This window comes from Scyliorhinus torazame, chromosome 11 (genome assembly GCF_047496885.1).
Source record: "Scyliorhinus torazame isolate Kashiwa2021f chromosome 11, sScyTor2.1, whole genome shotgun sequence".
Lineage (NCBI taxonomy): Eukaryota > Metazoa > Chordata > Chondrichthyes > Carcharhiniformes > Scyliorhinidae > Scyliorhinus > Scyliorhinus torazame.
In genome coordinates, this window is record NC_092717.1 from 223,243,013 (window position 1) to 223,258,148 (window position 15,136).

Here is a 15,136-nt window from a genome sequence, read left to right on the forward strand (position 1 = left end):
GTTGGTTGAAAAGATGAACTGTTGCTTGCCCTGTTCACACACATCTCCTGTGCAGGATGCCACACTGAAATGGCGCTCTAATTACCATAAGTGCTACACAAAAGCTTACTAAAAGTCTGGACAGCTGCAAGTGGAATGAATGGCAAGCATTGTTTGTTCGCCACTGACTGGTTTGGACTTTGCAATGCTGAGTTTTTAAAAATAAATTGATATACAGTTGAAACAGGATGTGAGCAAGTAGCAGAATGCAAAATCTTCCTACATCTGCACTTTCAAACATTGGGAGCAAAGGAATCTTGGCAAACCTCCTGCATTATGTCATTGGAAGCAATGACTGTGTTTAAGAACTATTTACAAACTGATTGCCAGCTTTTGTTATGGATTACATTGGTTAAATCATAAATACTTAGTTTAACATTAGCTCAATTAATATACCTCAATTAACACAGTTGAAACGCTGATTATGTACTGACCAATCACTAAATATTAAATATTGCAAATGGAAACAACAAATATGTCCTTCACCATGGTTTTATTTATTTAAACTGTTAGATGAAGACAGCAGATGTTTTTTTTTTTACAGTGTCCTTGACCTTTATTGAGTTGCAGTTCAATGAAACGTGTAAAATGGGTTTAGTGTGCGCAATGCACTTGTCCTCCTGGTACTAAACCAGAATTTTGTGAGGTTGTGTCAGGTGATGATCTGCACAAAATGTTTATCCAGTGTTGGGTTTAACCAGCAGTTGAAAACCTAGATCACAGAAATGGTAAGAACCAGCACGTGTAGCATATGTCCCTCTTTTGTATGATTTAAATTCCTTTGTCATTCGTTGAACATGCGGATTAGGAGCAAGAGTAGTCCGCTCGGCCCCTCGAACCTGCTCCGACATTCAGTAAGATCCTGGCTGATCCAATTGTAACCTCAACCTCACATTCCTGCGTACCCCCGATAACCTTTCACCACCACGCCCCCACCCTCTTTGTTAATGAAGAATCTATCTAACTCTGCCTTAAAAAATTTCAAACATTCCGCTTCTCTGCCTATTAAGGAAGATAGTTCCAGTGACACAAGACTCGAGAGAAAAATGTTCTCCTCATCTCTGTCTTAAATGAGTAACTCTTTATTTTTAAACGGGCTGAGACCCCTAGTTCTAGATTCTCCGACACGTCAAAAATATCCTCTCCACACCCACCCTGCCAATACTCCTCAGATCTTTAAAAGGTTTTGATCAAGTTGTCTCTTACTCTTCTAAACTCTAGTAGATACAAACCTATCCTTTCCAACCTTTCCTCGTAAGACAACCCAACCATTCTTGGTATTAGTGTAGTAAACATTTTCCGAACTGCTTCAAATGCCTTTACATCTTTCCTTAAATAAGGAGACCAATACCGTGCACAGTACTCCAGATGTGGGTTCAGCAATACCGTGCACAACTGAAGCATAACCTCCCTACTTTTGTAATCAATTCCACTTGCAATAAACAATAACATTCTATTAGCTTTCCTAATTACTTGCTGTACCTGCACTCTAGCCTTTTGTGATTCATGCAATAGGATGCCCAGATCCCTCTGCATCTCTGAGCTCTCCAATCTCTCACCATTTAGATAACATGCTTCTTTTTATTCTTCTTGCGAAAATGGACAATTTCACATTTGCTCACGTAATACTCCATTTGACAGATTTTTACCCACTCACTTAAACTACCTTTCCTTTTGTAGCCTCGTCACAATTTACTTTCCTACCAAGCTTTGTGTTGTCAGTAAATTTAGCAACCATACCTTCAGTCCCTTCACCCAAGTCTTTTAAATAAATTATAAAAAGTTGAGGCCCTGACATTGATCCCTGTGGCTCACTACTTGTCACATTCTGCCAACCAGAAAAAGACCCATTTGTGCCAGCTGTTTCCTGTTAGCTAGCAGATCTTCAATCCATGCCAATATCTGGGGCTGGTTGAGCACAGGGCTAAATCGCTGGCTTTGAAATCGGACCAAGGCAGGCCAGCAGCACGGTTCAATTCCCGTACCAGCCTCCCCGAACAGGTGCCGGAATGTGGCGACTAGGGGCTTTTCACAGTAACTTCATTTGAAGCCTACTTGTGACAATAAGCGATTTTCATTTCATTCATATGTTTCCCCACAGGTCATGAGGTTTTATTTTTTGCAATAACCTTTTAATTTTTCGCAATAACCTTTGATGTGGTACCTTATCAAATGCCTTCTAGAAACCTCAGGTACAGTACATCTACCCGTTTCCCTTTATCCACAGCACATGTGACTCCTTAAAAAAACCTCTACTAAATTGGTTAAACATGATTTCTCTTCCACATAAAAGTGATAACTCTCTGCCTGATTGCCATTTTACCAAATGCCATGCTATAACATCTTTAATAATGGCTTCTAACATTATCCCTATGACAGATGTTAGGCTAACTGGCCTGTAGTTTCCTGTTTTCTGTCTCCATCCGTTTTTGAATAAAGGAGTTATTCACCTGCATAACATTTCTGATTATATACTGTTATCTACTATAGAATGTTTAGAGTTAATTTTCACTAACTTGCCAATTTTTGCTATTGACTAATTATTTTACAGAATTCTGATTATTGAAAATATGGAAGTTGATCCTGAGGTGCTGTGCTGCCATTATTTTGGTCTTTTTTTAAATTTTGGTTGAAAGGAAGACCAACCTAAAGATTTTTGACTTTGTTTACGGTCACTTTTCACTTGTATGGTATGCACCTTCTTGCCGTCTCATGGATTGCTGTGTATTCGGCTGTTCCCTCTGTGTCATATTTGGAAGTCTTAATCACTTTGCTCCAGTTCTTTACTCTCCTAAAACCACACTGCCATGCCTTCAGGCACTTCTTTAAAAATAACTTTCTACCACTCCCCATTACAAGACATTTTCCCATACGAGCATTTATGTTAGACTGAAAGCTGCTTTAAACAGATCTGGAGTGTGGTTTGAGTTGCTATGAATGTAAGCATTATATTTTGAATAAAGGAGATCTTTTTTTAAGAGATGAGATTGGATGTGGTTATTTAGGAGTTCCATAAATGTATGTAGTACCTGAGAACTGGAAAATTGTTAAAATTATTCCAATAGTAAAAGAACAAACAGCAATACCCTACATTAAAGTTTCTATACAAAAAAAATTAGACACCCAAGGACCATTGTCAAACAAACTGTGACACTAAACCACGTGATATAAGTTGGATGACAAAGTGTCAAAGAGATATATTTTTAGTGGTATCATGATGGAGGAAAGTGATTTTAGAGAGGAGGCGAGTTGTAGGGAGCTTGGAAATTGTGCAATTAAAAGGCAAAACCACCACTCAGAAGAGTGATTTAAAATCAGGAATGCACACTAGGCCAGAATTAAAGGAGTGCAGATATCTGAGGGTTGTGGGGCTGGAAGAGATTGTAAAGAAAGGTCACAGAGGGATTTGACAACGAGAATGAAAATTAAATTCAAGATGTTGTTTGAGAGTCGGTAAAGATCACGAGGGATTAAAATTATCTTTAAGGTGTCAATACTAGTTTTTGAAAGATACCCAGTGGTACAATTTACTTTGTAGTTTCAAAAGCATTTTAAAATCCTAGCTGGATTGAAAGCTCATCTAACAACAACAAAGTAAACCACGATTAACAGGTTTTGTCCACAACGCATGTGACTCCTTAAAAACACTCCAATAAATTGGTTAAACATGATTTCCCTTTCACAAAACCATTATAACTCGCTGCCTGATGCCATGTTATAACATCTGCAATAATGCCTTCTAAGATTTTTCCCGTTTTGTCCAGTAATATTGACTTGTGGTATTATTCAAGGTCTGTCCTAAATTCTCTGAAACGTTGTTCAGAAATGTTACTTGTAACTTCACGAGTAAGTGAAGAGACCAGGTTACAGCTCATCTTAAAATGCTTGTTGACACTGAGTGCCAAAAGTGCAGTTGTTCAGCACAGTAAGTCCTCACTTTGTGGTTGCATTCCTGAAAATCATGACTTTCAGTGAAATGACTTTAAATTAATCATATGTTCCAATTGGAATTCATTTCTTGCCTGGAAAGAAATAACGTACAAGTTGATCTACTGTACTCTAGATGTGAGGCACTACATATTTCTAGCTTGAATGACTTGCAAGATAAAATAAGGCACTGCAAATAATGCAAAGAATACTGTAAATTCAATTTCAATAACACTAAATCACCCAAACAATCCCTGAATAGCATAGCTTCTATGTCTCGCACTCCTGAAACTCGATCAGTGTTTTGTTTGCTTTCCTTTTCCATGCTCTCTCTCCTTAACCTTCTTTGTCTCTCTTTCCCCTCCTTTCCCATTCAGTCTGTCACTCTGTCATTTCCCATTCTCTGTCTGCCTCAGTGTGCATCACTTCGCTTCCTCTGTTTCTCCCTCTTTGCCTATTGTGCGTCTCCCTCTCTCTGTCACTCACACTGTCTGCGTCTCTTCCCCCCCCCCCCGTGCCTGCACCATCCCTCTTTGTGTTAACTACCAAGCTACCTTGCCCGCCTCCTTGGGCAGCACGGTAGCACAAGTGGATAGCACTGTGGCTTCACAGCGCCAGTGTCCCAGGTTCGATTCCCTGCTGGGTCACAGTCTGTGCGGAGTCTGCACGTTCTCCCCGTGTCTGCGTGGGTTTCCTCCGGGTGCTCCGGTTTCCTCCCACAGTCCAAAGACGTGCAGGTTAGGTGATTGGCCAATGGTAAATTGCCCTTAGTGTCCGAAAAGGTTCGGAGGGGTTATTGGGGTACGGGGATAGGGTGGAAGTGAGAACTTAAGTGGGTCGGTGCAGACTCGATGGGCTGAATGGCCTCCTTCTGCACTGTATGTTCTATGTTCTAAAGCGGGCAACATAATCAAAGACCCCCTCCCACCTGGGTTATTCTCTTTTCCAACCTCTTACATCGGGCAGGAAATACAAAAGTCTGAGAACACGCACTAACAGGTTCAAAACCGCGCAACCTCAAACAAACCATTGTTTGCAGCAAACTACCCAGTCTTCAGAACAGTGACCACGACACCACACAACCCTGCCATGGCAATCTCTGCAAGACGTGCCAGATCATCGACATGGATACCACTATTACACGTGAGAACACCACCCACCAGGTACGCGGTACATACTCGCGCGACTCGGCCAACGTTGTCTACCTCATACGCTGCAGGAAATGATGTCCCGAAGCGTGGTACATTGGCGAGACCATGCAGACGCTGCGACAACGAATGAACAGACATGGCGCAACAATCACCAGGCAGGAATGTTCCCTTCCAGTCGGGGAACACTTCAGCAGTCAAGGGCATTCAGCCTCTGATCTCCGGGTAAGCGTTCTCCAAGGCGGCCTTCAGGACGCGCAACAACACAGAATCGCCGAGCAGAAACTTGTAGCCAAGTTCCGCACACATGAGTGCGGCCTCAACGGGGACCTGGGATTCATGTCGCATTACATTCATCCCCCACCATCTGGCCTGCGAAATCCTACCAACTGTCCTGACTTGATACAATTCACACATCTTTAACCTGTGTTTACCCCATCTCTGGATCTGTAAAGATTTAATCACCTGCTAATGGTCGCATTCCAAGCATTGTTTGGCATCTTTGAATTTATCTATATATATGTTTCTGGAACATACCTCTTCATTCACCTGAGGAAGGAGCAGCGCTCCGAAAGCTAGTGACATCGAAACAGACCTGTTGGACTTTAACCTGGTGTTGTAAGACTTCGTACTGTGCTCACCCCAGTCCAACGCCGGCATCTCCACATCAGGTTCAAAAACAACTTCTTCCCCGCTGTTACCAGACTCCTGAATGACGCTCTATGGATTGAACTGATCTCTCCACGCATCTTCTCTACTGAGGAGCACTAGACTCGGTATGCTTCAGCCGATGTCTATGTTTACATTGTGTATTTATTATATGCCCGATGTTTTTCATGTATGGAACGATCTGCCTGGACTGTACGCAGAACAATACTTTCAACCGTACCTCGATAAACGTGACAAATCTAAATCAATCAATAAATCTTAATGAAGGACATTGAAGTCCTGACCAAGAGTACGTTCTGAGCCTACCATTCTCTGTGCTCCTCCAAGTGGTGTTCAGCATGGAAGAGCATTATTGCATTGACTGAGGGTGGGGATCGTAGGTTGTAGGCGTAACTAGCAGGTTTCTTGTCCATGTTTGACCTGATGCCATGGTCTTCATGGGATTCCGAGTCCATGTTCAGGACTCTCATGGCAACTCCCTCCTGACTGTATACCACTGTGCCACCATCTCTGGAGGATTTGTCTTATTGGTGGGACAGGACGGTAGCACAGTGGTTAGCACAGTGCTTCACGGCTCTAGGGTCCCAGGTTCGATTCCCGGCTTGGGTCACCGTCTGTGCGGAGTCTGCACGTTCTCCCCGTGTCTGAGTGGGTTTCCTCCGGTTTCCTCCCACAGTCCAAAGATGTGCAGGTTAGGTGGATTGGCTATGCTAAATTGCCCTTGGTGTCCAAAAAAAGTTAGGCGGGGTTACTGGGTTGTAGGGATAGGGTGGAGATGAGGGCTTAGGTAGGGTGCTTTTCCAAAGGGCCGGTGCAGACTCGATGGGCCGAATTGCCTCCTTCTACACTGTAAATTCTATGATTCTCGGGACACAGGTTCGTTCGAAGCCCATCACAGAATTTGAATTCCATTATTAAATCTGGGATTAAAAAGATAGCTAAAAGGATAAGATGTTGATGGTGGGGAATTCAGCGATGATAATGGAGCTGGTTAGATTCCCCCTCTTGTTGGAGATGGTCATTCCGGATAAAATCTGACCATATGAATACACAAATAGAGAGGCTATGCTTCAGCATGTCCAATTCACCTAACAGCACGTCTTTCTGGACTTGTGGGAGGAAACCGGAGCATCATAGACACATGGCCACTTAGACACTGGGAGAACGTGCAGACTCCGCACAAATGACCCAAGCAGGAATCGAACCCAGGATCCTGGTGCTGTGAAGCAACAGTGCTAACCACAGCTACCGTGATGGCCTGCAGAGTGATACCACATCTGCAGTGCTATGTACAATATTGGTCACCTTATTTAAAGAAGGAAGCAAATGCATTGGCAGAAGTTCAGAGAAGGTTTACCAGACTAATACCTGGAATGTGCTGGTTGCCTTATGAGGGAAGGTTGGACAGGCTAGGCTAGAGTTTAGAAAATTAAACGGCAACTTGTTTGAAACATATAAAATCCTGAGAGGTTTTGACAGGGTGGATCTGGAGAGGATGCTTCACCTTATGGGAGAATCTACAACTAGGTGTCATTATTTTAAAATTAAGGGTCGCCCATTTAAAAAGGAGGTGAGGCAAAATCCTTTGAGGGCCATGTGTCTTTGGAACTCCTTTCCTGGAAAGGAGGTGGGAACAGAGTCTTGGAACATTTTTATGACAAGAGATGGGTAAATTATTGGTAAACAAGGGAGTGAAAGTTGTTGGGGTGATGCAGATTTGAGGTTTCAATCAGATCTGCTAATACCTTATTAAATAGCCAAGCAGGTTGGAGGGGCCAAATAGCCCACTCTTGCTCCATGTTTGTATGTGTATTGCCTGCTAATTGCAGTGTGAATGTTACTTGTCAGCCCAAGCCTGAATGATATCCAGGCCTTGCTGCTTTTGGTATGGACTGCTTCAGTATCTGAGGAATCACAAATGAACAGATTGCAATCAACAGTGAGCATTCCCTCTTCTGACCATATGATGAAGGGAAGGCAGTTGAAGATGGATGGCCTGGGACATTACCCTGAGGAGCTCCTGCAATGATGTCCTGGGACTGAGATGACTGGCCTCCAACAACCAAAGCCTTTGTGTCAGGCATGATTCCAGCTAGTGGAGAGTTTTCCTCCTGGCTCTCATTGACTTCAATTTTACTCAGGCTCCATTGTACCACACTTGGTCAAAAGATGCTTTGATGTCAAGGGCAGTCACTCACACTTTTTTGGACCAAGGCTGCAATGGAGTCTGGAGTTGAGTGGCCCTGACAGAAGACAAATTGAATGAACATTGGTAAGCAGGTTATTGCTGATGAAGCCTTCTCACATTCAGACATTTGAAAGATATTTTAGAGGGAGCGCATATTGAGAGGACTGTGAAACTGCTGCTGGATAGCACCGTCAACAGCACCTTCCATTATTTTGCAGATGATTGAGAGTAGCCTGATGGGGGCAGCATTTGGCCATATTTGATTGATCCTTTCTGTGGAGAGGGTGTACCTGGACAATAGTCAAAATGATAGTCCTGTGTTTAGCATGACTCCTTTCGCAACACATAGCCTTTGCTGTATCCAGTACCTTCAGCTATTTCTTGATATCACAAGGAATAAATCAAATTGGCTAAAGACTAACATCTGTGTTGGTTGTAGGAGCCAGAGAGAGATCATCTCCTTGGCATCTCTGGCTGAAAATGATCACAAATAGTTCAGCCTTGTCTTTTGAACTGATGTGCTGGGCTTTCGCATCATTGAGGGTGAGAATGTTGGGTGCAGCTGCCTCCACTGTTAGTTCTTTAATTGTCCACCATCATTCACGACTGGGTGTGGCAGGAATTGCAGGTTTTGAGGGTCGTGCATCAATTCACTATCACATGCTGCTTCCTTTGTTCAGTGTGTATGTAGTCCTGTGTTGCAGTTTCACAGGTTACCACACAACCTGGGATTAGGAGCCGATCATTTGAAACTGATACCAGGAGAAGTTATTTCACGCAAAGGTTTCTAAATCTTTGAAATTCTCTGCCCTCGGGAATTGTGGATGGTCCATCTTTGAATACATTGAAGGCTGGGATAGATGGGGAATTAGAGGATATGGGAAGAGGATGGGAAAAGTGAGTTGAAGCAATGCCATGCCATTATCATTATTAAATGACAGAGCAGACCCAATGGGCCGAATGGCCTAATTCTGCTCCTGTGTGTTATTGTCTTATGCCCAGATGAGCTACTAGGTCTGTTCTGAATATATTCATTCAGTACAATGGTGGTGCAGCACAACATGATGGAGGGTGTCCTCAGTGTAAAAATGGGATTTATCTCCATGAGGCCTATGCCATGGTCACTCCTACCAAAGTTGTTACGGACTGATGTATCTGTGATGAGTAGATTGATGAGGTCAAGGTCAAGTTGGCTTTTCCCTTCTCTCTCCACTTGCCACAGGACAGTATAGTAGTCCTTCAGGACTCTGCCTGCTTGGCCAGTAGTGATGCTACCGAGCCATGTTGGTGATGGAAATTGAAGTCCCCCACGCACAGTACATTTTGTGCCCTTGCAATCTTCCCTCATTGCTTTTTGCCCACGTTTGACCTGTTGTTATGAGATTTCATGGGATCCAGAGTTAATGTTGAGCGGCCAGGGCCGCTCACTCGTGACGTTTACCACTGTGCCTCTGGTGGGTCTGTCTTGATGGTTGGCGGACAAATTCAGGGGTGGTCGTGAAAGAGTCTGGGACATTAGCTGTGAGGTATGATTCTGCATGTTACTGTCAGGTTGTTGGGTTTAATGTTATTTAACTTTTCTGTAGCAGTTTGTTACAACTGGGTGGCATGGCCATTTCAGAATTAATAACATTGCTGTAGGTCTGGCATCACATGTAGGTCAGACCGGGTAAGGATGGATTTTCTTTCCTTAAAGGACATTCGTGAACCAGATGGGCTTTTACAACAATCTGGTAGCTTCATATTTACCAATACTGAGAATAGCTTATTGTTCCAGGCTTGTTAATTAAATTTCAATTCCGTCAGCAGTCTTGGTGGGATTGGAACTGGTGTGTCCGGAGTATTAGTCTGGCCCTCAGAATTGTCCAGTAACATTACCACTGTGCTACCATTCCCAGTTCAGTTACACATATGTTACAAATACAGAAAGGAAAGTCCCTTTTAGCTTAGATTCGAGTCACGTGACTTAAATTTGACTATTTGATTAGCTAGTTATGGACATTCCACTTGACCAAATTCACATGACTGGAAATTTAAGTTTCTGAAATGCTGGTTTGCAAGGATCTAAAAATAGACTTCACAGGAGCACACATGTTTTTAAACAATATATTTCAACCTTGAGAAGGAAGGAGCTCTAGGCTGATGGAAAATACTGCACACGCTTGTTTTTCATTACTTCAGCCTAGTAAGTTGTGGGATTTTTAACTTTCTCTTTCAACACATAAAAGAGCCAAACCTTTGATATTTTACTCATTGATCAATGTTGATGGACAGAATTTTGTTCCTGAAATATTCCACGTTCTTGGCAAACCCAGGAGCAGTTTTGATGAGTATTCACGGTGGAGAAGGGAGGGAATTTCAGCAATACTTAGGCTGTGGTCATTTGAAAATGTGTAAATGCTGCCTCCATTTGAAAGATCAAAAAATTGTTCACGGTCTTGATGAAAACGTTTTTGAACAGGCTGCCATCGGGCTTCAACTTCCTCATCACCCGAGCTTATTAAAGAATACAGGATTTCCTTTGCTAACAAAATACTTCAATGTTCAATATTTTTCTTACTCTGCATTTTCTATTTCTCTTGGTCTTTAGATTCAGATCCAGGACACTCAAGTGAAACCTGGGGAGAACGATTAATACCACCTTATAGGACATACTCTGGTAAATGCTGTTAACTTTTGTGAAAGCATCTCTTTCCCATTCTTCAAATAATTATTACTTGAAAAAATGTCTAATTCCCGGTTATTATTATTTAATAGTTGTGACAATTTGTCTTTTTGACTTCCCATTGGTGTGTGCAGTATGCTGCAACATGACCGCATTCTGTAGCCAATCCCACTTGCTTCTTAACCTATTTAATTATGCCCCACAATTAAAAACTGCAACAACAACAAAAAAAGCTCCTCTGGTTTAACTTGCGGGTCTGCCATGGAAACTGACTTCACAGAATCGCAATTGTTACAGCACAAAAGGGGGCCAGTCGGTCCATCGTCTCTGCACGGAATCTCTCAAATGGCAATTCACTTTGTGCCATATTCCTGCCTTCTCCCCATACCCCTGCACATGCTTACTTTTCAGACAACCGTCTAATTCCATTTTGGCATGCCTCGAATGAACCTGCCTCCACCACACTCTGGGACAGTGCACTCCAGACCTTAACCATTCGCTGCGTGAAAAAGCTTTTCCCTCATGTCACTTTTCTTCCTTTTGCCAATTATTTTAAATCTATGGCCCCTCATTCTCAATCCTTTCACGTGGGGAGCAGTTTCTCCCTATCTACTCTTATCTGACCCCTCATGATTTTGAAATGAGTTGTCTAAGAATGTAGCTGCTCCAGGTAGCTTCATTAGCTTCAGGAGCCCAGTTTCGGCAATCTTAATAAGAAATACTTCTGTCCTATCTTATTTTGGCCTATCAAACATCACATGGGTACGTATCACCTTCATGTATATTTGCATTTAACTGCAACTTGGGCAGAAACTTGGGCATCCTGAGCTTGAATTCACTCACATTCAGCTGGCCACAGAACAGCAGGTTATTCTCTATTTATGTCATCTTTAACACAGACTTTGGTCACAAGATGCGTGTGCTATTCTACTTGTCAAAGAAATGACCGAAACAGACTTTGTTTCATTCTGCTGTACAGACAGTAGGTCTCATCTCTTCAAGGTTTCTCCATTCACCATTCTTCCACTGCACTTCTGTATCCATGGTAATCTCATTTAACTCTTTTAAGCTTAGATATTTTTTAAGTCAATTGATACAATTAATGCTACCTTCAAGGTCATGTGATTTAACACTAATATAGGGGTCTATTATGTCTGCAGGAACACAGTTAATCACAACGCCAGCTGTCTTATCTTTCTCGGCTCAGGCTTTCTGTTCTACAAAGAGATGATTGTAGCACATGCTGTACCTTCTCCCTCTCTGCTGGTTAACCTGGTCATCTGTTTTACTGCTACCTTTAAAACCTGCACGTTATACCTCAACTGGGCATTTATGGAGAATTATAGTTTGCCTTGCTTCTGCCAACACAAGACAGCAAATTTTCAACGGGAGAAGCAGCACTTGTTCACTAATATTTCCAATCTTGGGTAAATTAAGTAGAAAAATTCCAGAAGAGTTTTTCGATCATGACATAGATTATTCAGTAGCTGGTACTCACCATAATGGTCTAAACAGGGAAATGTTTTCAAATATTTTGTCTAAGTGGTGTGATTAAAAATATCATTATTTTATTCCAGTAAAGTTGACTGTTGAAAATGCTTCAAAAATATAACAGATCAAACTTAAATAATTTTTGTGCTTTTCTTTTCCTTTCAGTTTTGTAACTTAAGCTGCAGTTGGTACCAATTGAAATGGAAGTTGGAAACATGATTTAAAATGGGCACATTTCTGAACTGCATTACACCTAAATTCTTTTAAATTACAGTTTCAAATTTAAAATACATATTGCCTTTCTAATGAAGTGTCCAGTAAAATTAACCATCTGTAAATTGATGGTGTAGATTACCTTTATTCACCTTGATGACCTTGGAGATTCTAAAGCTGAAATGGAAGATTATTAAAGTACTGTAAAAGATCTTTTTGCAAATCTAAAATGTAAAAACTAATTTTGTGCTAGTTTGCGTCCATTGATTTTCGAAGAGGCTATGCTGAATAAAATGGTGAACTTAATCTGGAATTTGTATTAGAACATAGCACAGTACAGGCCCTTGGGCCCATGATGTTGAGCCGACCATTTATCCTAATCTAAGATATAGAACATCGAAGAACATCATTGTAAGTCACTTGCTCACGAACAAGATCTGTTTTAAGTATGTTTTGTTGCCAAGCTTACAACTCTTAAAACATTAAACTTTTATTCTCATCTGCTCTGCAAGCTGTTCAAATCCTGGTGCTAGAGCTGTGTTTTTCATAAAAGGTTATTTGACAGCCACAATCCTAAATTTTGTATTGCTCAAGGCAGCTATACTGCAATTTAGAGTGATGGGACATGGGCTATTCCCCTAGCTTCTTACAGAGTGGACGCTGCATAGATGCTGAATGTAGGCTAAGCATCTTCTCCCAGGAAAGGGAAATAACCTACAGGATGTCTATTCAAGCTGTCAGCCCGGTAGTTCAGTAGAGCCTTTATACTTTTTTGAATACTGCTGTAACCAATGAATGGAGTAGGCCACACAGCCCTTTGAGCCTGTTCACCATTCAGTGAGATCATGGCTGATTGGAGCTTCAAATCCACTTACCAACCTTCAATCCCTTGTCTAACAAAATCTGTGGATTTTAACCTTGAAAGCTTCAATTGTGCCAGTGCCTTTTCGGAGGAATACATTCCAAATTTTTACTCCACTTTGGGTAGAAAAAGCCTAAATGGCCTAGCTCTAATTTTAAAATTATGCCCCTTCATGTTTGATTTCCAAGTTAGAGGAAATAATTTCTCTGTACAAAATCCTTTTAACATTTTAATACCTCAATCAGAGTCAAATTCTTTGATATTCAAGGAATAAAAACCATGTTTACGCAACCTGTCCTCAATTTAAAATTTTAAGCTTTGGCATAATTTTGGTGAATCTGTACTCAGCCTCTCCTAGATCAATATTTTTCTTGAGGTAGAGTGTGTAAAATTAAAATGTAGTACTCCAGATGGGATCTGACCAAAGTACAGTATGCACACTGAAGGATAATTTCCCCCCCATGAAATATGAACTATGGGACTGGAAATTTTGAATTGTTGAGTGTTTTTCATACTAGTTTTAAATCATGCATTATTAAATTATTGTAACCAAGTGAGCTGCGGAAATGGTGTAAATTTTTAGAGATAGATGTTTTTTTTTAAAGTAACTTATTCAATACTTTTTAAATTTCAGAAAAGGAAGGTCCTGAGAAAAAGAAAATGAAAAAGGAACCTGGAAGCAAAAAATCTGTTCCTGTTTGCAAAGCCACGCTTGGCGGCATACTTATTGGGTATCCACTGTCGGAACGGCAGCAGATGGCTCTAGTGATGCAGATGACTGCAAGAGATAACAGTCCAGGTTATACCAACCAAATTTTTTTATTAAATTGTATAACTGTGTAATATCTTTGATCTCCTAAATAATTTTTTTAATCTCTTTGCTCACGTAGAATAATGAATAATGTTGCAAAGTTAATCACATTGAGATTAACAAATGTGAAGTGCTGTGAGAACATGCAAAATCCCTTGACAAATTCAGTTAATTTTAGTTCAGGGTTAAGCTATCCTGTACCCAGGCACACAATATGAGGCTTTCCATTATAAGATGGCAAGCTTGCTAAATGGGCATTATATATGATGTGGAGATGCTGGTGTTGGACTGGGGTGGGCACAGTAAGAGGTCTTACAACACCAGGTTAAAGTCCCAACAGGTTTGTTTGGAGTTACTAGCTTTCCGAGCCCAGCTCCTTCATTAGGTGACTCACCTGATGAAGGAGCTGGGCTCCGAAAGCTAGTGACTCCAAACAAACCTGTTGGACTTTAACCTGGTGTTGTAAGACTTCTTACTGGGCGTTATATCCTGTATCTTAATAGGAATGAAAACAGGAAATCCTGGAAAAGCTCAGCAGGTGTGGCAGAATCTGTGGAGAGAGAAACAATGTTAATGTTTTAAACGTTAACTCAGTTTTTCCCCCTCCACAAATGCTGCGACACTTGCTGCGTTTTTCCAGCTTTTCCTGTTTTCATTTCAGATTTCCAGCATCCCCAGTATTTTGTTTTCCTATTACTATATCTTACCAGCACATGAGCATGGAGAATATGTGTGAGAAAATAAACCACCTATGTTCTCTTGATTTAATTTTTATTTAATTTTCTTCCCATCTCTTTGAAGATGCTGATTCCCCTCACTGTTCCTTAGGCAGAATTCCTTTGGTTTATCGTGATTGAATTTAAGACTGAAACTCCTTGTCTACAATTCACATGTGACGGATGGTGCAGTGGTTAGCACTGCTGCCTACGGCGCTGAGGACCCAGGTTCGATCCCGGTCCCGGGTCACTGTCTTTGTGGAGTTTGCACATTCTCCCTGTGTCTGCGTGGGTCGCACCTCCACAACCCAAAAGATGTGCAGGTTAAGTGGATTGGCCACGCTAAATTGCCCCTTAATTGGAAAAAAAATAATTGGGAACTCTTAAATTTATAAAAAATAAAATGC

The 15,136-nt window shown here is 41.4% G+C and overlaps 1 protein-coding gene across 4 annotated transcripts in view; it reads left to right on the forward strand.

The window, feature by feature from the left end:
- ankrd12 (ankyrin repeat domain 12) overlaps positions 1-15,136 on the forward strand; it is a 257,267-nt gene that overhangs the window by 175,752 nt on the left and 66,379 nt on the right. For 2 of the 4 annotated variants that reach the window (XM_072468358.1, XM_072468357.1), the window contains exons 4-5: positions 10,562-10,630; positions 13,837-14,001. In XM_072468358.1, the coding sequence (XP_072324459.1) occupies positions 10,562-10,630; positions 13,837-14,001 (234 nt within the window). The remainder of the gene's footprint in view (positions 1-10,561; positions 10,631-13,836; positions 14,002-15,136) is intronic. The other 2 variants (XM_072468360.1, XM_072468361.1) reach the window with 2 other exon arrangements.